Below are 22,687 nucleotides of genomic sequence, written 5' to 3'. Positions count from 1 at the left end.
TCTAGTCTGACACAGACACTGCTAGAGGCGGACAGGACATGTTCCGCCCGACGCTGATGGCCTTGCCTAGTGACCTCACCTCTTCGCGCTCATCTCGGGTGGTGGAGTCGGGAGTCTGCCAGTTCACTCACCGGCTAACGGTTTGGCAATTTGGGCGTGCGGAAGCGTTGGCCCCGCCCCACGGCTCCTCCAGCCCTGCGAGTGGCTCCGGGGGCCGGGGGCGGGGCCGGGCGCCGAACCGACGTGATGGCGTCAGACGCCGCTAGCGCCGTTTCCTGTTGTCAGTGGCTGAGAGGTCGCAGCGTCGGGTCGGAGTTTTAGAGGCTGCAGCGGCCAGGAGTGTCCCCCGCCCCGGCCCCAATCCCTCTGGTGAGTTAGGGGTCGGGGGCGAGGAGGGCGAGAAGGGGCGGCGGGGCCGAGACGCGAACGGGCGGTAGGCCACCAGCCCTGTCCGTGCTCCCAAACCCCTGGTTGCCTTGACACTGTCCTGCTTTAGAGCCCTTTCCCTTCCCCGCCTAAGCCCCGCACCCCACCCCACCCGGACCCGAGCCTTCAGCCCGCACAGCCACTGCTGACCCGTCCCCTCCATCTTCTCCCGCCCGGGACCCGAGCCAAGCCCCTACCCCCCACCCCCTCACCACTGGTGTTGCGTAAATGCAGCCACAATTTTGACCCCACGGGTAGCCCAGTTCCATCCCCCAGCGCAGCCACATCCCTCCGCCTCCCTCTAACGCATCTCCTCCTCACCCCTCAATCCCTTTGGCAACTCCAATGTTCCACGCCAAACTCCTCTGATCCCCACCATTCTGGTTTTCCCCTATTCTGGCTCAACTTTCTTATCCTAGCCCCCCAGCCCTCACGGTCTGCTCAGCCGTAACACCCCACCTCCACCCAGCCTCATTTAATACCTACCACCAAAGCAGACGCTCTGTTGCGCTCACCCCCTCTTCTTAATAACTCTGATCTCAGCCCTATCCTAAGTCTTATATGTATCTTCTTGTCCTCACAGACTCAACCCCTAACTTCTGAGCCCACCACATACTTTCTTATCACCTCCAGCCATGCCGAGGACACTTCATCCCTAAGTCTTTGCTAAACTGCCCCCAACTCTTGCTGCCCCAGTTCCTACCACCCCTCCCCGGTCTTATTAAAATGAGGTCTCCACATCCCCATTTCTTCACCCCAACTCTGCACCCATTCTTCCCTTGACATCCCCATTTGATCTGAGAACTTAGTGCAGTCCCCCGCCAACCCCACCTGCTTCCCCTCAACAGCCAAGTCAAGGTGCTTCCTCAGAGCCAGGCAGTTCCTGAGCAGCTCGATGGGTGCAGGGCCTCAGATGGTAAATAAGTGTGGAGGAGTACAGCTCCACCTCCTGTGGTTCAAGGGCTTTTCCTGGATGTCTGGTCCCCTGTACCTGTTGTCCTCAAGGATTGTTTGTAGCATTCCTATTACATTACTTGTGTTGGCTGCTGGAATGGTAGGTATCATCCAAATACCTGGACATGGGACAGTGGAAACTTATCACTTCCTTTTGGATGGTAATCTGTAGAAGCTCAGAGGGTCCTACTATGTGGGGTTGGCTGTGGTCACAGAGCCATGTCCAAAAGTGTTGTCCTGGCACTTAGAAAGGACCCTCACCCAGTGCTCCCCCCAGCCAGAGCTGATTGCAGATTAGTCCCAATACTGAACACAGGGAAACACAGTACCAGAGGTGATGTTACATGTTGTGAAGAGTATAGGTGAGTGGTCCTGGGGAAGCTGAGGCCTAGGTGGATTCAGAGGCTGTTGAATTGCTTCCTCTTTTTGCAGGTACTGGATCATTGAGTTTTGACCATTTTGATGACCCATGAACTCAGAGAGCCAAGTTATCTCAGAGTAGCTAGACCTTCTTGAGGCACCTAGGCCCCATTGTTAATATTTATAATCTCCTGGGCGTTTTGGGTGCACATCCCCTCTTAGTTCTGGTGACCAGGCTCCAAAGGATTGGCCATTTCACAGCAATTGTAAAGGGCCCCAAAGAGGACCCATTGTTTTTGCTTGCCATTTATAGTCTCACTTCTTTGAAAATTGAATGCTCTTCTACCTTCAATATTCCCCTCTCCCCCCCACCCCACTAAGTTGTGATATATCTAAAGGGTTTTCAGCCCGTTGGCAGCTTGGTGTAATGGAAGGAATTCCACAGTGACCCTACCACTGAAAAGTTGTATACCTCAAGTTCTCCCTGAGCCTTTTTATTTTACTCATCTGTTCATTCAGCAAGTATATTTTGAGCACCATCGTGTGCCATGCAGTGTTCTAGGCCCTAGAAATGCAATGGTGAATGAGTTGGGCAAAGTTTCTGCTTTCATTCCTTCAGAGTTTGGTCCTTGCTGGAATCCTAAGGGATGTGGGACAAGAGTATGGGGGAGATGCAGGGCACCTGGGTGGCTCAGTCAGTTGAGTGTCTGACTCTTGGTTTCAGCTCAGGACATGATCTCATGGATTGTGAGATCGAGCCCCGCGTTGGGCTCCATGCTGGCCATGGAGCCTGCTTAAGATTCTCTCTCTCTCTCTCTCTCCCTGCTCCTCCTCCCACTCATGTGCATTCTCTCTCTCTCAAAAATAAATAAATCTTAAAAAAAAAATGTGGGGGAGATGTGTTGTTGGGTAGGAGGAGGGAGGGAGTAAAGAAAGATACCCAATGTTCATAGACTTCACATTTCTGGCCTCACCCACTAGCCTTTAGACTGAGAATCACAAGCTAGAAGTTTCTTGCCCTCCAGCTGGGATTCAGTTGCTTCAAAGGCCTAGTTGCCTTCACCCCCATACACACACACACAGCCATCCCACCCTTCACAGGACCCTTGTCCAGAACTCCAACTTTCTTCAGGTAGAAGGAGGTGCTGTTTACTCACTCAGCACTCACATGTCTGAAGGATCAGCTGCCTTTCTGAATCAGAAGATAACTTTGTCATTTGTTTCCAACTGAAAACCCTGACTCATCACCTGGTACAGCAGCTGGAGGGCTTAAACACCGGCCTGTTGTTCTGCGTAGCCAGGTGCAGCATCGGATTCAGGCTGTGGAGACTGAGGCTATCACGGATGGCGGGGAAGTCTCCAAGAAGAGAAGGTTGCTGTTTACTGATGAATGGAGTGTTTCGAAAGCGGTGAAGCCAGGTCATCCATTTCTTCTTCTAATGTAAGTCTCATCAGGGCCTTTCTCCTCTCTTCATTCTTCCTTAGTCTCTGGAGGAAGTATATAGAAGGGCATATAATAAAGAAAATCAACCAGAATGTTTCCTTCCTGTGTGTAGGAACACTTAAGAAAGGACAGTTCTGAAACCTAGCTACCATGGAAAGAATCTGTGCTCCAGGGGGACTTTGGGAGTATCTACAGGGCTAGCCTGGGAACAGGACAGTTCTTGAAAGCAAGCTCCACTGATCTGGGCCAGGGGCTCCATTGGCCTTCCCGGGAAGGTCGGGGTCCCAGTGCCTGTTTCCATTTATAAAACCAGCTGTTGGAGATGGGGCACCTGAGTGTGTGGGGCCTGCCCCTTTGTTATGCTACAGATCTGATGGGCAAGATTGTTTCTTGTTGGTTTTAGGCCTTCTTTGATAAAATGAAGCTTCTGAGCTTCTGCCCCTAAACAGTCTCTGAGTAATAAGTTTGCCTGCAGCTCTTTGAACCAAGGACCTGAGACAGTTTGATCTGGTGAAAGGCACAGGACTTGGAATGAGGAAACCAGAGCATTCTGTCCCTTACCTGAGGCCTGTTTCTACTGAGCCTCAGTTTTCTCCTCTCTGAAATGGGAGATAATCATCCTCCTTTCACAGGATTGTGTTAAGAATTAAATGAGATTAGAGAATGAGATCCTGTGCCAGGGTGAATCAATACTGAGGGACGGAAGTAGACTTAGGATGGGTTGGAGTTTCCTAAAGGCAGACGCCACTCACCTTTTCTGCTCAACTGCGCTTGTGATGTTTGAAGCTCTCTATTTGCTCTCCTCAGCCTGGGTCTCCCGAAGAGACACCCCTCTTTGGTTTGGTTCTTGGTGTCAGTGAAGACTGTTCTGAGGATAGGAAGTGAAGCCAGTCCCATAGGACAGTAGATTGGGGGTCTGGGCCCCCCAGGAGCCCTGCTGACCTAGCAGTCAGGAGACCCAGACCCCAGAGATCTCATAGACTCTTACGTTCCTGCCTCTGAGCCGGTTCTTGCCTCCCTGAGGTGTTAGGGAACAGACAGGCCTCGGTAGGGTGCTCTGGCTTCTTGCAAAGAAAGGTGTTCCCTTAACTTTGGCCTGACCCCAAAGTCTCATCATTTTGTGAATTGTCAAGTAGCTCTTCTGGATTTCTCTGCACTGTTGTCATTTTGTGGCTTTTCTGACGCTTCACTTTGTTTTAGGCCACAGTTGTCTCCTCCCTGGCCCTGCTCTGATCTCTCAGTGTCCGTTGACTTTGTTTTTTTAGCAGACCCTGACTTGGCCAGGGCACCCACTCACTGATAAGCCTCCCTCCCTCCAGTGAATACTCTATTATTTTCGGTTAATTAATTAATGAGACCTTAATGGACCTACTATTCAAATTGTTGAGGTCCAAGTCATAAGGCTGCCTGAGGGAAGGGCAGTTTTGGAGCTCGAGGTCTGTTGGGAAGGACAGGCCTGAAGGGAGGCCTTAGGCCTCTGGAACTGCTGAAAGGGATTGAATGCCACGGTCTTGGAGCCAGAGAACCTGGACTTGACCTGCAGGGCTGTATAGGGTAACCTTGAAGGAACCTCGCTTTCAGGATCAGGCACAATTTCAGGAGGGACTCTCACTGCAGCCTTTTCCAGTAGCCCTGGTGGCCAGAGCATGGAGTTGGTCTGCAGAGGAGGGTCCTGAGAACTCCAGGCAGGTAGGAGCCAGGAACATGGTGAGGGAGAGGCAGTCAGACAGGGGCTGTAGCCAGGGGCTGGCGCTCTTCCTGCCAGTCTGTCATGGGCTGACCAGAGCTGGTGCTGCAGGGGCCATTCCCCACACACACCTACCTCCCTCTGCATGCCCTTCCTTAGGAAGGTTGGCTCTGGGTCCTGTTTACCCTTGGCCAGCTCCAGAGGCCAGGGCTTGAATCAGAGCATCTAACGTCATTTAGGGCCACCCTGCTGTTCTCTATGCTCCACTGTTCTCTGTAAATCTTTCCCACCAGACTGACCTTGATGTTCCCTTGCACCCCCTCACCTGGGTCCCCAGCTGAAGAGCCCTCCTCCTAGACCCCCCTACTCCCTCCCTACCCACCTCTTAGCCCTAGCTCACATTCGCCTCTTCCAGAAGGGTTGACATCGTCCTAGAGGGAGGTAGTGGAGTCTGCCACTTATCAGCCCTGGAATCTTGGGAAGTTCCTTGACCTGGGTCAGCTTCTATTTCTTATCTGTTAAATCAGGATAATAAAACAGCCCTCCTAGGGTGACTGGGAGGAATGCAAGAAGCAATATATGTAAAGAGTACAAAATCCATTTAGCATGCCTTGGCTTTATTAACTTCTTTGGACAATGACCTATTTTTTGGTATCTCCTCCTGCTTAGGCTATGTGGTCACTAGAAATCTGTTTAGATGGGAAGGTGCCTGCCCCATCCTGTCCATCCAAGTGGCTGGGGTGGGGCCAGGCCGGCCAGCAGCCCCCACTCAGGCTCAGGTTGAAGCCCTCCCACCTCAGCCACCCCCCAGGAGGAAGCCAGTGCCCTGAGGGAGTTACTTCAGCTACTTGTGCATGTGCTTTCATGCCCTGGCAATCTTTGCCTATAGGTTTGGATGGCCACAAACACTAGGGTTGTAGGTGCCATTTCTCCTTAGTACCTTCAGGCCCTGTGCTAGGCATTTTCCACATTGATGTCTCCATCTGAGAGGTCTGATAAGGTGCCCCAGCATGCGTAGCTGGTTAGTGGCAAATCAAGAGTCGGACCCGTTTCCCTTTAGACATGTCCCTGTGCTGCTCCAGCTTAGACCGTCGCGCCTGAAGGAGAAGCAGATGTGTGGCCAGAGAGCCCTCCCTTTGGAAGCTGTTGCAGTTGTCCCTGTCACCGCTGAGCTGGCAGACACCAGACTGGGACAGGAGTCAGAGGGGGTAGTTGCAGGGCCCAGGCCCGAATGTGAATTATGAGCCCCTGCTTCCTGGTCCATGTGGGCCCTTGGCACCTTCAGCTGCAGCATCCCCCTTGCACCCTTAGCTCCGTGTCTAAATCAGCCTTCACGCCCTGCTTTTTGTGCCCGCACTGGGTGTGGAATCCAGAGCTCTTTCCAAGCACTGCTTGGGCTGGACCCACCCATGGCGCACAGGACTCCTCACCTCCTGAGATCAGAGCCCTCAGATTTGTTTTCCTTCCTCAGCTTCCTTCCTTAAAATCCACTCTTAGCTTTTACTTTTGTATTCAAACGCCCTTCCATTGCAGTTTAAGGAAGATGGGCTGACCTCCTGCTGCCTGTGGGGGAGTGGGAGGGGAAGGGGGAGAATTGGCTGGGGATGGTGAGCTGGAACTTGCTCATCTGGCCACCATCTGTCTCTGCAGGTGTCATGTGATTCTCCGAGGGCGCTGCTGTGTGAGTGGAAATGCTCTCAGTGGTGGAGAATGGACTGGACCCCCGGGCTGCCATCCCGGTAGGCAGCAAGGGAGGCTCAAGGGTGGGGAAGGGTGCACAGGACAGCCATTTCATTGATTTTTCTTGCTTTGAAATGAATGAGGACTGTCCGGAAAGTGAGGCCTCTGGTTGAGAAAAAGTTATAGCAGAGCAGGCTCTAAGGAGATCCTGCCCTTTCTAGAACATCTTATTGGTGATTAAATGGGAATTTACAAAAAATGATGGTGATCTAATATAGGCTACCTGAGGACCAAGGATTTCTCCAAAGAAGTCATACATATGACCCATAAGTACATGAAGAGATGCCTAACATCATCAGACATTAGGCAAATGCATTCAAAACCACAAGAGGCTTCTTCACACCTCTGGGATGGCTAGAATCAGAATGACATAAGAGTAAGTGGTGGCCTTGTAGAGAAATTCGAACCCTCGTGCATTGCTGGTGGGAATGTCAAATGGTGCAGCTGTCGTGGAAAACAGTTTGGCAGTTCCTCAAAAAGTTAAACCCAGAGTTACACATGACCCAGCAGTTCCACCCCTAGATATATACCCAGGAGAACTGAAAGCACATGTGCATGAATGTTCATAGCAGCATTATAGCCAAAAAGTAGGAACAACCCAGACGTCCAGTAATGGGTGAATGGATAAATAAAATGTGGGGTGTCCACACAGTGGAATATTATTTGGCAATAAAAAGGAATGAAGTCCTGATACCTGGCGACAGCATAGATAGACCTTGGAAACAGGCCCAGTGAAAGAAGCCAGACATGGAAGGCTGCACCCTGTATGACTCCATGTTTACACAATGACGAGAATTGGTAAACCCATCAAGGCAGAAAGTAGATGAGCGGTTGCCAGGGATTGGGAGAGAAGCAAATAGGGAGTGACTGCTTATGGGCACAGTGTTTCTTTCTGAGGCAATGAACATGTTCTGAAATGAGGTAGTGGCTATAGTTTTACAATTCTGTGAATATACCCAAAACCATTGAACTGTATACTTTAAATGAGTGAATTTTATGCTATGTAAATTAGGTCTCATTAAAGCTGTTGTAAAAAAAAAAAAGAAGAAGAAAGAACATTAGACTTAAGAGAACCTTAACATGAACTGTTTGGGCTAAAATAAAAATAAAACAGTAAAATATTTATCTGTAATCCTATCAGCTAACAATTCAAACCAGTTTTTCTGCATTCCCTTCTAGTCTTTTTCCAAACACTTAGGTAATTTTGACACGCTTATAGTATGACCGAACTGTCCTTACATTTCCAGAGGATTCTATGTGTATGTATTTTATAATTTACTTACAGAACCAACATTAACTGAGTACGTCTATGTGCCAGGCACCATGCCAAGCGTCAAGGACCCAAGGATGAATAAAAGACCAGTCCTGCCCTTGGGGTAATCAGGCATTCAGGAAGTACGCTTTCTGTTTAACAGATGAGGGCATTAAGATCAGCAAGGTTAAGTGAAATGTCTGCGGTGACCCAGCTGGTGGCCGACAGAGCTAACACTAACCTGGGCCTCTGACTGCCCAGTGTAGGATCTTTCTCAGTGTAGACCTTGCTCCTGTTTTCTTGTTCTAAAGCAGCACTTGTTGCCTCTTGGTGGGATCGTAGTCCCATGAATAAGGTAGACCGCTTCCCCGCTGTCCTAGGTGGGTTCCCCGAGCCGCCAAAGCTGTAAGTGTGATGGAGCCGGTATTTAAACACAAGATTTATATGGCTATCAATTCACTGAAGTTCAGTTTCTTTTGTTGCTGCTGTTGTTTTTGTTTGAGGTTCAGTTTAAAAAACAAAACAAAACAAAAATATACAAATGTCTTTGCAAAAAAATATATATATCAGTACCCCTGGGTGGTGTAAGTATGTGATTTTCCTTTTCTTCTCTAGGCTTTGTCTTTGTTTTCTATAATTAGCTTGTGTGAGTTTTGCTAGATAGACGCACACATGGGTGCACGTGTGTGGGTGCTTGTGTACATGGCAATGAGCAGGTACATTGCAGGATCTCCTAAAGGCTGTGTTATGTCTGGCACTGACTAGGTCATCAAGAAGAAGCTAGTGGGATCCGTGAAGGCATTGCAGAAGCAGTACGTGTCCTCGGACATGGTGGTCACAAGTGAAGACGGAGATGCCAACGCCATGTGCAGTGCCCTGGAGGCCGTATTTATCCACGGCCTGCACGCCAAGCACATCCGCGCCGAGGCCGGAGGGAAAAGGAAGAAAAGCGCCCACCAGAAGCCTCTTCCTCAGCCTGTCTTCTGGCCCCTCCTGAAAGCCATCACCCACAAGTGAGATCAGCTGGGGAGGTTTTGCTGTGGGGAGGAGCTTCAGAGTGGGGGACACGGGGCTCTCCCTCGCCAGCTGTACGGGAAAGCAACAGAGACACTCTGTTCTAGAACAGAGATGGGTGAGGTAGGGGTTATTGTTATACCAAGCCTCAAGGGCCCCTCAGCCCTCAGGCAATGGCTGGGGGCTGCTTCAAGCGCCCGGCTGGTCACCTTTAGCCAGGGCCACCGTTACCACACTGCAGCAAACCGAGGTGGTTGCAACAGAGAATGGGCGGCCTGCAAAGCCTAAAATCTTTACTATGTGGCCTTTTACAAAAGAAGTTTGCCGACCCTGCCTTAGAATGTTTGAACATCTGTGTTGTTAAATATTATACTCGTAACAGGGGATGGCATTCTTTAAACAAAAGTGGAATCCAGATCATCTGACTATTCACCCTGGGATGGTTGTCTCCGTGGCCCTGCCGCTGACCGCCTGGGCTGTGGAGCAAGCGGCTGGCCCTGGGCCTCAAAGGGCTACCTGATGCCACCTTTGGCCTGAGGTGCCTTGTCGGTCTCTATCTTCCTTTTCCTGCTGCCGGCCGCTGCCCTGTCTCAGGTTCTTACCCCACTCCTGGGTGACAGTGGCTTTCTGATTGTCCTCCTTAGCTCATTCTCTCTCTTTAGCCCAGTCAGTGGGGCAGCACTGACTGAGCTGAAGCTGACCAGAGCTCGCTCACAGAGCCCCACGGAGCTTGGTCTGCACTCCCACGGGTGAGACACGCACAGGGCACCGTGGTAGTCAGAGGTGGGGCATTTGCATCAGATCAAGGATTCAGGAACTCAGTTTGGTACGTGTGGGATCTGATCTTATCCAGAGCGGCCCACCAAGACGCCTGCGTAACTGTGGTCAAGTCACTTTGCTGTGTAAAAACCCTCAGGCTCTCAAATGCTAGCCTGGAGTCTGATTCACTAGCGGGGGCCCCAGAATCTGTACCCTGACCAAGTTCCCAGGTGATTCTGATGCACAGCCAGGCGTGGGGACCGCTGCCCCGCTTTGCCTCACCAGTTGCATCCTCAAGACCCTGCATTACCTGACTTTGCAACCCAATCACTCACTCCTCCTCCCCATGTTGTAATCGGAATGTACTCGCCACTCCTGTTACAGAGCTGTCGCTTTCCTTCCCTTGGTGCCTTTTTTCTGTCAGTCCTTTGTGCCTAGAAGGTTCTCCTTCCGTTTTCGCCTCTTGAAATCCCTTGCGGCCCAACTCAGATACTGCCTTATGGCATTTTTCTTACTATGACCCAGAAATGATTGCCTACTCCCACCCCAGCTCTGCTGACAACAGGGTTCACCTCAGTGTGCCTGTGAAAGGTGGTTACCTGGATTGAGGACAGGACCATGTCTTTACCCTGTATCTTCACAGCTCCAAAGACCTTGCCCTTAGGGGCTCATCAGATGTGTGCTGGATGAGTACATGATGTCAGGGGTCCCCCCGGGTAGTTGTAATGAAAATGGTGATTATCCTTCGTGACAGCAACCTCAAAAAGTTGGGGGTTATAGCTTAATATTTCTAAATTCCCCATAGAGTACTATTATCCAAGATTTTTTCAAGCCTGTATAGATGGGCAGTCGTTATTATGGGCTCTTGCTAACCAGTGGATAAAACAAGACCTTCAGTAATTGGAAATCATTTCTTGAAACAAGCCTGTCCTCCCCATCCTCAGACACATCATCTCGGAATTGGAGCACCTGATCTTTGTGAGCACGGACGTGGGCCGCTGCCGGGCCTGGCTGAGGCTGGCCCTCAACGACGGCCTGATGGAGTGCTACCTGAAGCTGCTCCTCCAGGAGCCGGCCCACCTGAGCGAGTACTATCAGCCCACAGCCCTGCTTCGAGATGCTGAGGAGGGGGAGTTCCTCCTCAGCTTCCTGCAGGGACTAACTTCCTTATCCTTCGAGCTCTCCTACAAGTCCGCCATCTTAAACGAGTGGACGCTTACCCCGCTGGCTCTCGCTGGGCTTTGCCCGCTCTCTGAGCTCAACCCCCTCACTACCTCCAGGACAGAACTACAGCGGAAGGAGTCTCTGGATTCAATTTCCCATTCCTCAGGCTCGGAGGACATCGAAGTCCAGCACTCAGGCCACAAGATCCGACGGAACAGGAAGCTCACGGCCTCCTCCCTCAGCCTGGACACAGCCAGTTCGTCCCAGCTGTCTTGCAGCCTAAACTCTGATAGCTGCCTACTCCAAGAGAATGGCTGCAAGAGTCCAGACCGTTCTGAGGAGCCCATGTCCTACGACTCAGACCTGGGGACAACCAATGCTGAGGATTCAGACCCGTCTCTGCAAGAGTGAGTGCTCCTCCCCCACTCTCTTCCTTCCTGCCTCCTTCTCTTCCTCTTTCGAGTCTCCCTTCCTATAGCATGTGATTGCCTGTCACTGAGCACTGACCTCTATAAGGGCATAAAGAGAGACAGAGGGGACATCGTCTCTCTTCCTCAGGGACTGGAGGTGCTGGGACCTGTAACTGGAGGCCACATGGGGCCGTGAGGAGGATGGATTTAGGTAGGGCTCAGAGCTGGATCAGGCTCCATCCAGTGCTGCCCCTGGGTGAACTTCAGCAAGTTACCTCATTTCTCTGAGGCGCAGTGTAAAATACTATTATTGCCTCTAGAGGGAAAGAAACCAACAGTTCAGGGTGATAGTTACAATTCCAAAAAATGCAATGAAGCATAACAGATAAGGGTGCTCCTCTGTGACCTCCCAGAAGGCCTCGGAAGGACACAGACCCTGAACAATGACTGGAGGATATGGCAGACAAAAGGGGCGAAGCAGGTGTATGGAGGAAGAGTCCATGGAACAATGAACTTGACTAGAGGAGGGAGCCTGGACAGAGCCTTCTCTTTAAAAAAATTTTTTTAATTTGAATATAGTCGATACACAATGCTGTATTAGTCTCAGGTGTACAACATGGTGATTCACCACGTCCGTGTTACGCCATGCTCACCACAAGCAGAGCCTTCTTTATCCAGGCTTTTTAACAGTAATTTTTGAATAGATGACCTATTTTTATGGTTAGAAAAAGGCTAAAATGTATATGGTGAAAAGCCTTTCACACGCCTGTCACCACAATTATTAATTCCTTACATTTTCTTCTGATGTTTCTAAATGCATCTAACAAATATGAATACAGATTTTTAAGATGTTTTTTATTTCTTATCCCTGCCCCCTTTCCCCGCAAAAGCTATTATAAATACACTGTTTGACATCTTGTTTTGGAAGAGATCATATCAGAGTTTTTGTTTTGGAGTGTCCTATCAGAGCTTCTTTATTTTTTTTTTAATTGCCTATTTTTCCATCGCTGGTTAATTTATTTAACCAGCCCTGTATTTAATGGGCATTGGAGTTCACTATTTTTATAAATAACCTTGTGTATGTGATCTTTTAATTCTATGCAAGTAACTCTGTTCAGTAAATTCCCAAAACAGAATTGCTGAGCCACAGGATACATTAATGTGTGATTTTCACAGATACTGCCTAGTTACCCTCTGTCAGGGATGGGCCTTTGTCCTCTCAGCCTTGTCAGCAGAATGTATTATCAAACTTTTGGATATTTGCTCATCTAATAGGTAGAAAATGGTAAATTTTATTAAGTACTTCCTTCAGCCATGCTCCCCCAGCCTGTGTTTAGGACCTTCTTATCTACTCCTGGGTGCTCCCCACCCTCTTGGTTCAGGCCTTTACAGGGTTCCCAGCTGGTGTAGGAATAACACCAGGTTGGGGGCTGGTGTGGACTGGCTTGCAGTGGATCTAGTTTCAAGCTCTAATCTACCACTTACAAGTTCAGTAACGGCTGCCAAACTGCTGACTCTTTGAAGTTGTTTCTTCATCTTTAAAATGGGGACTCCCACGGGACGCCTGGGTGGCTCAGTCGTCAAGCTTCTGCCTTCGGCTCAGGTCATGATCCCAGGGTCCTGGGATTGAGTCCCTCACTGGGCTCCTTGCTCAGCGGGGAGCCTGCTTCTCCCTCTGCCTGTAGCTCCCTCTGCTTGTGCTCTCGCTCGCTCGCTCGCTCTGTCTGACAAAGAAATAAATCTTAAAATGGAGACTCCCTCATATGGCTGTCTACAAATCAGATCAGATGCCTGGGAGTGAGCTGCACACATAACAGCGTCTGGTAGACCCGTGAAGTGGCTTCTGAGCACTGAGCACATTAGCTAGAACTTTCAAATGTCAAACAGAAGAATTTAGATAGAACATGCTGGAAAGGAGCAATCCCCACCTATCCACTGGGCGGGTGGCGTGACTCGGGTTCGTTCACCTATCTGAGCCCTTCATTCTCTCCCTCCTCCCACAGGCCAGCCATGTGTCTTTGTCATGTGTCTTGCTTTTATATTTCATGGGTCTTGTGATTGGAAAATTTCCAGCTTCAGGTCATTGAATCAGTGACCGTCCACCCTGTGTGGGAAGTGTTGTCCTGGACGTTGTGGGACAACTCGAGGGAAGAGGGTCAGGACGTACAGAGCAGCACTGAGCAGTGGTGTGAGGAACCAGCACCCACTGGGAGCACACAGATGCATAAACACACATCCAGCACCAGCTCTTCTTAGGGGGTATGTCTTAAGAGTAAAGATTCTCATCGATGTTTAAGAGTTCACTTATTTTTATTATATTACTTAGATATTTGTAACTTAAAATTAGGCATAAATACCATGGGTTTATAACTCCTTCAACTGTAAAATCAAAACATTGACAGATTAAACAGAAAGTACAAAACATAACATTCCAAATGAAATGTATTAATTTAATCTTTTCCGGAAACCAAATTGCAGTTTGCTTTGTGAACAGAGGATTGATGCCCTGAATAGCTTCTTTTGTGTTGGTTGGGTCTGAATTACAGTGATCGCTGAGAAGCATGACTACAGTCTAGTGGTTAGGAATGTGGAGTCAGGAGTCAGACGGCTGGAGTCTTCCATTAACTAGCTTCGCGACCTTGGGCAAGTTATTCAACCTTTCTGACCTTGATGTCCTCATCTGCAAAATGGGGTTAAGAATGCTAGGAAGAATTAATGAGTTGAGGCATGTAAAGTGCTTAGAGCAGTGCTAGACACAGGGTGAGTGCTCGGTAGGTGGTGTCATTGTCATTTTACTACTGGCATCCCTGTGATGTCAGTTCTCCCACGACTTGTCTTGATACACACAGCTGCAAAACTGTGGTTAGTGATCTTTGTCAAATGTCGTTGTCATAAGGCCTTCTCTTGGAGGAAAGGATTCTTCGCATATGCAGCCCTCCTCCGTGCTTTTAATAGTGTCCCCCGACTGCCAGACGGCGCCATGGACCACCACACGCCAGTCCACGTGCTCAGGAGAAGCGCAGGCTCAGAATTTCTTGGCAGGGGTACTTTATGAGGTGGTCATCCAGATCCTCCGGCCCATGCTTTTTATTTGTTTCGCACCTATACCTCTACGTACACATATATATGTATGTATACAATACATCTTTTTTCCCCAGTGTCTTCTAAATGAAAGCACAAAGTTCTAGAATTTTTGAATAGACAGTTTTTGAAAAACAGTGCCCTGAGCTGGACAGAACAAAAGTGGACAGACTGGAGTGGTTTCAGTCCAATGTTGCATTTTCTTCAAAGGTTTTGAAAATTTTCTTTTACCTTTCCTTGAAAATCTCATCTCTTAAAAAAAAAAAAATTTCTGGCACTTTTCTGCACTTGATGTGTATGTCTCTCTTATTCTCTTTGGGTCCTGACGGCCAGCACTGATTCTGGTGAGGCTCTGTGAACTTAATTTCACCTTGACCTTGGTGTTGATTTGGCAGAAGCTCTGTTTTATCACACAGGCTTCTTGCTATTGGGTGGCATTTCTTTATTCCAACACCCAGTCTACGCTGTCATTTAAAATTTGTCTCACAGATTAGGATTCATTGATAATTGATAACTGTTTTGGTAATGCTAGTGAATATAATTCTCCTTTCCTTACATTTTTATATTCGGGTCCATGGAGGCTAAGCAGTCTTACCAGTGATGATAAGAACAGGCACAGTAACAAATTGAGGTTAATGTTTATTGAGTACTTGTTTTGTGCTAGACACACTACCAAGCATTTTACCCATGTTATCACACATAGCCTTTAACACAGTCCTAACAGGTGGGTGCTGTTACCATGCATGTTTTACAGGGAAGGGAATAAAGTCTGTGAACTTTAGGAACCTATTGTGGGGCCCAGCAGTGTGCCAACCAAAGGTAGGATGCTGGAGCCCTGCTCTTAATCGATCACCACCCCACCTCTCAGGACTCTACGAGGAGCTGGGACCTCACGGGGGCCATCTGTCAAAAATCTGTCTCCCTAGCTCATCTCAGAAAGTGGCCCCATTCTGTCACAATGTTTTGGACACAAGCAATTGGTTAGCAAATGTCCCTTCCTTCTCTGCCTGTGGAAACTACCCCTTTGTGTCCAGGACCCATGAGCCTCAGTGTCTGCTCACAGCAAAGCTGTACTTTTGGATTCTCATTGGTCTGTTTTCAGAGAGAGGCTGAGAGCAAGAACCAGCAGCCCCCTGACTCCCCCCATAACTATTCCACCAACATATTTACACCTTCTTCTGATAGGTCACCTCCTTATTTGTTGAGATATGATTCACCTACCATAAAAGTCACCATTTTAAAGTGTCCAATTCAGTGGGTTTTAGTATATTCATAAGTTTGTGCAACATCATTGTGATATAATTGAAGAACACTTTCATCACTCTGGAAGGAAACCCCTTACCTGTTAGCTATGATTTACCTATTCTGGACATTGAATGTAAATGGAATCATACCATATGTGACTTTTTGTGACCGCCTTCCTTCATTTAGTATGTTTCCAAGGTTCGACCATGTTATAGCATGGGTCATGGCTGAATAATATTCCATTGTGTGGATATACAATTTGTTTATCTGTTCATCAGTGGACATTTGTTTTATTCCTACTTTTTGGCTATTATGAATATTGCTGTGAACATTCATGTACGACTTTTCTGTGGACATTTGTCTTTTAATTCTCTTAGGTATATACCCATGAGTTGAATTGCTGAGTCATATGGTAACTCTATATTTAACTTTTTGAGGAACTACCAAACTGTTCTCCACAGAAGCTACACCATTTCACATTTCCACCAGCAGTGTGTAAGAGTTCCATTTCCTCTACCTCTTTGCCAACACTTGTTATTCTCTGTCTTTTTTTATTATAGGCATCCTGGTGGGCATAAAGTAGTGTCTTATGCCTTCAATTTTTATTTCAATACTATCTAATGATATTGAGCATCTTTTCATATACTTGCTGTCCATTTGTATACCTTTAGAGAAATGTCTCTGCAAATCCTTTGCCCATTTTTCTTTTTTAAATAAAAAAATATTTATTTATTTGAAGAGAGAGAGCAAGAGCACGAGAGAGAGCAGGGAGGTGGGAGGAGGCAGAGGGAGGGGCAGAAGCAGACTTCCCACTGAGCAGGGATCCCGATGCAGGGGCTGGATCTCAGGACCCCAGGATCATGACCTGAGCTGAAGGCAGATGCTTAACTGACTGAGCCACCCAGGCACCCCTCCTTTGCCCATTTTTCAATTGGATTATTTGTTCTAGTACTATTGAATTGTTAAGAGCTCTGTATATTCTGGATACTAGACCTTTATCAGACATATGATAATACTTGCATATAAGATATGCAGATTTTTTTTCCTATTCTGTGGGTTGTCTTTTTACTTTCCCGATAGTGTCCTTTTGAAGCACAAAAGCTTTTAGTTTTGATGAAGTCCAACTTACCTATTTTTTATTGGATGCTTATCCATTGAATGTCATATAAGAAAACATTGCCTGATCCAAAGATTTATACCTATTTCCTTCTAAGAGTTTTATAGTTTTAGCTCTTAACCTTTAGGTCTTTGATCCATTTTGAGTTCATTTTTTATATCGTGTGAGATAGGAGTCCAACTTCATTCTTTTGCATGGGACTATTCACTTATCCCAGCACCATTTGTTGAAAAGACTATTCTTCCCCCACTGAAATGTCTTGGGTTGAAAATCAGTTGCCCATAAATGCATGGGATGGTCACCAATGCTTGACTAGCTAGCATGTCTTAAAATGTTGTTTGGGGTTTTGATGTTGTAAATAAGAGCAGAGCTCAGCCAGAAGACATTAAGGTAAAAACCTGTGTTCTAAAATCCTCATTTCCATAAGCCAACATTAAGGGAAGTTTGACATATCTTCTGACCCAGTCTAAGCTATTAGGGCAGATACGTGCAGTCTTTTGGGCCCAGCTAGCTTTGTTGCCATATGAACCTGCATTTGCCCATGACGTACTCTACTGGGTTCGTAAGCAGAGGAGGAGACAGCTATCGGTTTACTTCAGAAACAGAACTTGGATTCTCAGAAGCCTCAGGAGAAGGGGGAGCAGCCGCTATAGCCAGTGCACGTTTTAGATGGCCCAGGAGTGTGTTTCCATGTGCGCATGCATGCGTGTACCTGCACACAAAGGCAGTAACACTGGCTCCCTGCATTCCCTGTGCACCCCTGAGGGGCAGGAAGAACCAGTGCCACTGGAGGCGTGAGCAGGTGCACCCCCCATGCATACTTGCGCACACACTCACGCACCTTGTGTACACTGATCCAGTAGCAGTTCTTGGGAACGGCGGGCTTCTCTGAGTCCGCCCACAATCCGGCTCTGAGGCAGACCAGCCCTCGCACCTCACCCCGACCCTGCTGTCCACTTACTCTTCCAGGAACAGAGTGGGTCCTCACTTCCCCTAAGTCCATGTCCCGGGGAGTGGGTTCTTGGTGCCTCAGCTGCTTGTGCTGTTGGGGAGCCCTGCTCTGAGACACTGTTCCCTGGGGCTCTGCCACAACAGCTTGAGGAAATTGTTGCTCACACAGCTGTTGGCGTGGCTGAGCAAGCGCTCCAGGCCCGCAGTAGCCTGTTCAGAAAGCAAAAGCAAAGGGCAGCGAGTTTCTGTTCACATCAGTCCTTTCCTCAGCTTTGTGAGCTTTTTCACTGGAGATCCTGGCACCCTGGCTCACTTGGCCACCCATTCTGCCGAAGTCCCAGCGGGGAGGAAGTTTCGTGAGGCGTGTCAGAGGAGGACTGTGTGGAAGCAAGGAGCAATGGATGATGAGAGCCTTGCTTGTTTTTGAAATCACAAAGCAGCAGTGTTCCATTCTTACCACTGCCCCAGTAGCCTTGGGCATTCTCACTGACAACCTGTCACACAGGTTTCTTTGTTTAAAAACTTCTAGGGTGTTGTCGGAATTCAGCAAAGCCCAAGTAAACTCTGTGCCAACCAGCGGACTGAGCGGACTCAGCAGAGAAGCGGAGATTCCTACAGGGCGGGCCTCACCCTCCCTCCCCGGCCCAGAGGCCAGCATCCCGTGTGATGTGCCCGCAGAGCCCCTCCCGGCCCAGGCATCCCCTGCCACTCAAGACGGGCACCGCAAGCAGGAGCAGCCTGCCCAGGCACCTGGCGCCCTGGGCCTGCAGCAGTCGGGCACTGCCCAAGCTGTCCCTTCGGGAAGCGCTTCGGGCCAGCAGCCTGCCATTCCCGTGAGAGAGGTGGCCAGAGCGATGGCCCGGGGGAGTGGCCAGCAGAAGCCCCCAGAGGATGACAGAGCTGTGTGGAGCCTTGGGGTGTCCTCACCCACCAGTCCGGTGAGTGGTGCAAGCTTTTCAGGGGGTGGGCTTGGGGAAATGTCTCAGAGCTGGTGCACGGTATCTCCGGCTTGTGACCCCGAGTGGTCTCTGCCTTCTCCCCGCTAGCCCCTCATGTCTGTTGGCGGATATGAGCCAGGCACTGTGCCAGTCCCTTCCCATGGGTGTCTCTTGTCATCTCGCATTGACCCCACAGAGAAGATAATTCTCATCTGACCGTGGATTCTGCCCTTAACCACTGCCACTTAACCAACGTAAGGCCTCAGGCCAGCTGCTTCACCTCACTGAGCCTTGGTTTCTTCCTTCATGCTTGTTATTTTTAAATTCATATTTTCTAAAATAGCAGGCTTTGAGAATACTCATCTTGCAACATGAACCAGACTTAGAATTGCGCTGTCCAGTATGGCAGCCACAAGCCACACACGTGGCTGCTGAATGAGCACCTAAAATGTGGCCAGTGCAACCTGAGATAAGCTGTACAAAATAAACACTGGATTTTGAAGTCAGTATGAGAAAAAGAATGTGAAATGTCTCAATAAATTTTTATTGATTACATGTTAAAATGAAAATATTTTTGATATGTTGGGTTAAATATATTATCAAAATTAATTTCACCTGTTTCTTTTTACATTTTAAAAATGTGGCTAGTAGAACATTTAAAATGACACACGTGACTGGAATTCTATTTCTGTTAGGCAGTGCTGTTCTAGGATAAGCCAGTCTACTTTGCTGATAACCCGAGGGAAGCCAGCCCCGGGAATCTTGTAGACAGAGCCATGGGTCAGAGGCTTGAGAACTATCATCAAAGCTGTGGACCCAAGCTCTTTTGCCATTTCACGTTTGTTCTTGTGTCATGAACAGCCCGGATCGGAAGTTGTATGCCAGTGTGCATATGGACACACAAAGCCCCGAGTTTATCCCAGCTGCTGTCTGGGGTTCATGCTAGGAGGTGGTCTTGCTTTTTCAGCTGCATCCATGTGTATCTCTCATCTGGCCTGTAGCTTCCAGATCCTATAACTCAGGATGGCACCAAGGCTACGAGATAGACCAGGAGACAAATGCACACACACACCCTTGTTTTTAACAGCTGTTTTGAGCTATAACTCATACACCATGTAATTCACCTAACCAAAATGTATAATTCAGCTTTTTTCATATATTCACAAGGCTGGGCAACTGTCACTGCAATCTAATTTGAAAACATTTTCATCCCCCATCAAAGAAACCCCTTGCCACTAGCAGTGACTCCCCGTCCGCCTCTCCTGCCCGCCCCCGGCCTCACTCCTCTCATCCCCTGGCAACAGCTAATCTCCTTTGTCTATAGATTTGCTATTCTGGACATTTCATGTAAATGGAATTGTGTAATACGTAATCTTTTGTGACTGACTTCTTCCAGTCAACATGTTTTCAGGATTCATCCCCGTTGTAGCCTGACCTATACTTCAAAGAGTGATAACTCATTGTAGATTCCATTGTATGAACACATTACATTTTATTTTGTCCTTCATCAGTTGATAGACATTTGGTTTTTGCCCCATATTTTGGCTATTACAAATAATACTGCAAGGAACGTTCATGTACAAGTTTTTGTGTGGATATATATTTTTAATTATCTTGGGTGCATACCTAGCAGCAGAATTTCTGGGTCACATGGTAATTCTATATTTAACCTTTTGAGGAACTGCCAAAATGTTTTCCAGAGCAGCTGCCCCATTTTATATTCCCACCAGCAGTGTATTCTTCTACATCCTGACCAACAGATCTTATTGTCTCTGTAAAAATTGTTACGATAGCTATCCTATGGGGTGAGGAGTAGTATCTCATTATGGTTTTGATTTGCTTTTCTTTAATGACTGATGATGTCAAGTATCATCTTTCTTTGTGCCTTTGGGCCATTTGTATATCTGCTTTGGAGAAATGTCTATTCAAGACCTTGGCCCATTTTTAAATTGGATTTTTTGTCTTTTTATTCTTGAGTCATAATAGTTCTTTATATATTCTGGATTCTATACCCTTATTAGATACATAATTAGCAACTATTTTCTCCCATCCTGTGAGTTGTCTTTTCACTTTCTTGGTGGTATCACTTACAGCATGAATTTTTTTGGTTTTGATATCGTCCAATTTATCTGTCTTTTTCTTTCGTCATTTAGGCTTCTGGTGTCATATCTATACCCATTTCCTAATTCAAGGTCACAGAGATTTACTCTTATGTGTTCTTCTGAAAATTTTATATTTTCAGCTCTTCTATTTAGATCTAGGATCCATTTTGAGTTGATTTTTATACATGGTATAAGGATGGGGTCCAGCTTGATTCTTTTGTGTACGGATAGCCAGTTGTACCAGCACCATTTGTTAAAAACACCATAATTTCCCCCTTTAGAAGGCCCTTGGGTCCTGCGATCGAGCCCCACGTCAGGCTCCCTGCTCAGTGGGGCGCCTGCTTCTCCCTCTCCCTCTGCCTGCCACTCCGTCTGCTTGTGCTCATGCTCTTTCTCTCTCTCTCAAATAAATAAAATCTTAAAAAAAAAAAGAACATTTAAAAAAATAATAAATAAAATATAGACCCTTTCCTGCCCACCAGAAGGCTCTCATGCCTTCTCCCATTGTTTCCCTCCAAAGGAAGGCTCCATTCTGACTTCTAGCACCATAGGTTCAGTTTTTCCTGTTGTTGAACTTCATTCATATAAATGGAATCCTACAATATGTACTCCTGCTTCTTTCACTGAGCATTTATCTGTGAGATTCACCTGTGCATTTAGCACGAGGTTCTAGTTCGTTCTTTTCCATTGTTCTGTAGTATTCCATCGTAAAAATATATCCCAGTGCATCTGTCCATTCTCCTGCTAAGAGACATTTGGGTTGTCTCCAGGTTTGGGCTATTAGGACGAGAGCTGTTGCCTCATTGTTGTTGTCTCTCGCACTTGCCTTTCAGTGAACCTCTGCACTCATTTCTGTGGGTATATATCTAGGAATGGAATTGCCAGGTCATTGGAGAGGTGTATGTTTACCTTTAGTAGATACTGCCAAGCATCTTCTAACAGTGCTTGTACTGACTTGTACTCACACTAGCAATATGTGAGCATTTTCATTGCTCTTTATCCTAGCCAGTGATGTCATCAGTCTTTTTACTAGCCACTTTAAAAGGTGTGTAGTGGTGTCTCACCTTGGTTTTTTTTTTTTTTTTTTAAGGCTTTGTTAGAGAGTACGTGCACACGTGCGAGCAGGTTTAGGGGAGCAGAGGGAGAGGGAGAGAGTCTGAAGCAGACGCCTTGCTGAGCACAGAGCCGGATGTGGGGCTCGATCCCAGGACCCTGAGATCACAACCTGGGCTAAAACCGAGAGGCAGATGCTTAACTCACTGCAACACCCAGGTGCCCCTCACTGTGGTTTTAATTTGCATTTCCCTGATGACCAAAGATTTTGATACCTTTTCATTTCCTTACTGGCCAGTCCTTTTTTGGAAGTGTTTAAGTCATTGTTTCATTCTTAAATTGAGTTGTGTGTATTTTCCTTATTTATTTGTAGGGGCTCTTTATGGATTATGGATAGGTCTTTTATTGCAGAAAAAATATATAGCATATATACATATAGCAGATGTCTTCTTTGAGTCTATCTTGCCTTTTAAATCTCTTAATGGTATCCTTTATGGAACAGATGTTCTTGGTTTTAATGATATTCAGTTTATCGATCACTCTGTGGTTAATATGTTTTCTGTCTATTTTTTTTTAAATTGTGATATATAAAAATATTTTATTTATTTTTTTTATTTTTTTGTGTGTGTATGGATATGTTTTTGTTTTCTTTTTATTTTTTTATTGTTATGTTAATCACCATATATTACATAATTTGTTTTGGTGTACTGTTCCATGATTCATTGTTTGTTCATAACACCCAGTGCTCCATGCAGAATGTGCCCTCCTCAATACCCATCACCAGGCTAACCCCTGGTTACGGGTATTGAATAGACATTTCTCCAAGGTCTTGAATAGACATTTCTCCAAATCAGATATACAAATGGCCCCCCACCCTCCTCCCCTCCAGAAACCTCAGTTTCTTTTTCAGAGTCCATCATCTCTCCTGGTTCGTCTCCCCCTCTGACTTACTCCCCTTCATTCTTCCTCTCCTGCTATCTTCTTCTTTTT

The 22,687-nt window shown here is 47.3% G+C and overlaps 1 protein-coding gene across 6 annotated transcripts in view; it reads left to right on the top strand.

The window, feature by feature from the left end:
- The first annotated feature begins 235 nt into the window (after positions 1–235).
- PLEKHM1 (pleckstrin homology and RUN domain containing M1) overlaps positions 236–22,687 on the top strand; it is a 49,737-nt gene continuing 27,285 nt past the window's right edge. For 4 of the 6 annotated variants that reach the window (XM_025861930.2, XM_025861926.2, XM_025861924.2 and 1 more), the window contains exons 1-5: positions 236–369; positions 3,038–3,181; positions 8,629–8,876; positions 10,581–11,207; positions 18,134–18,542. In XM_025861930.2, coding sequence (XP_025717715.2) covers positions 3,131–3,181; positions 8,629–8,876; positions 10,581–11,207; positions 18,134–18,542 — 1,335 coding nt within the window. In that variant the 5' untranslated portion in view covers positions 236–369; positions 3,038–3,130. Of the gene's footprint in view, positions 370–3,037; positions 3,182–6,521; positions 6,611–8,628; positions 8,877–10,580; positions 11,208–18,133; positions 18,543–22,687 lie in introns of those variants that run through there. The other 2 variants (XM_073889138.1, XM_073889137.1) reach the window with 1 other exon arrangement.

Source organism: Callorhinus ursinus, unplaced genomic scaffold, assembly GCF_003265705.2.
Source record: "Callorhinus ursinus isolate GAN/ISIS: 27379988/994484 unplaced genomic scaffold, GSC_fseal_2.0 scaffold102, whole genome shotgun sequence".
NCBI classification, from domain to species: domain Eukaryota; kingdom Metazoa; phylum Chordata; class Mammalia; order Carnivora; family Otariidae; genus Callorhinus; species Callorhinus ursinus.
This window is presented reverse-complemented; position numbering and strand designations above follow the sequence as displayed.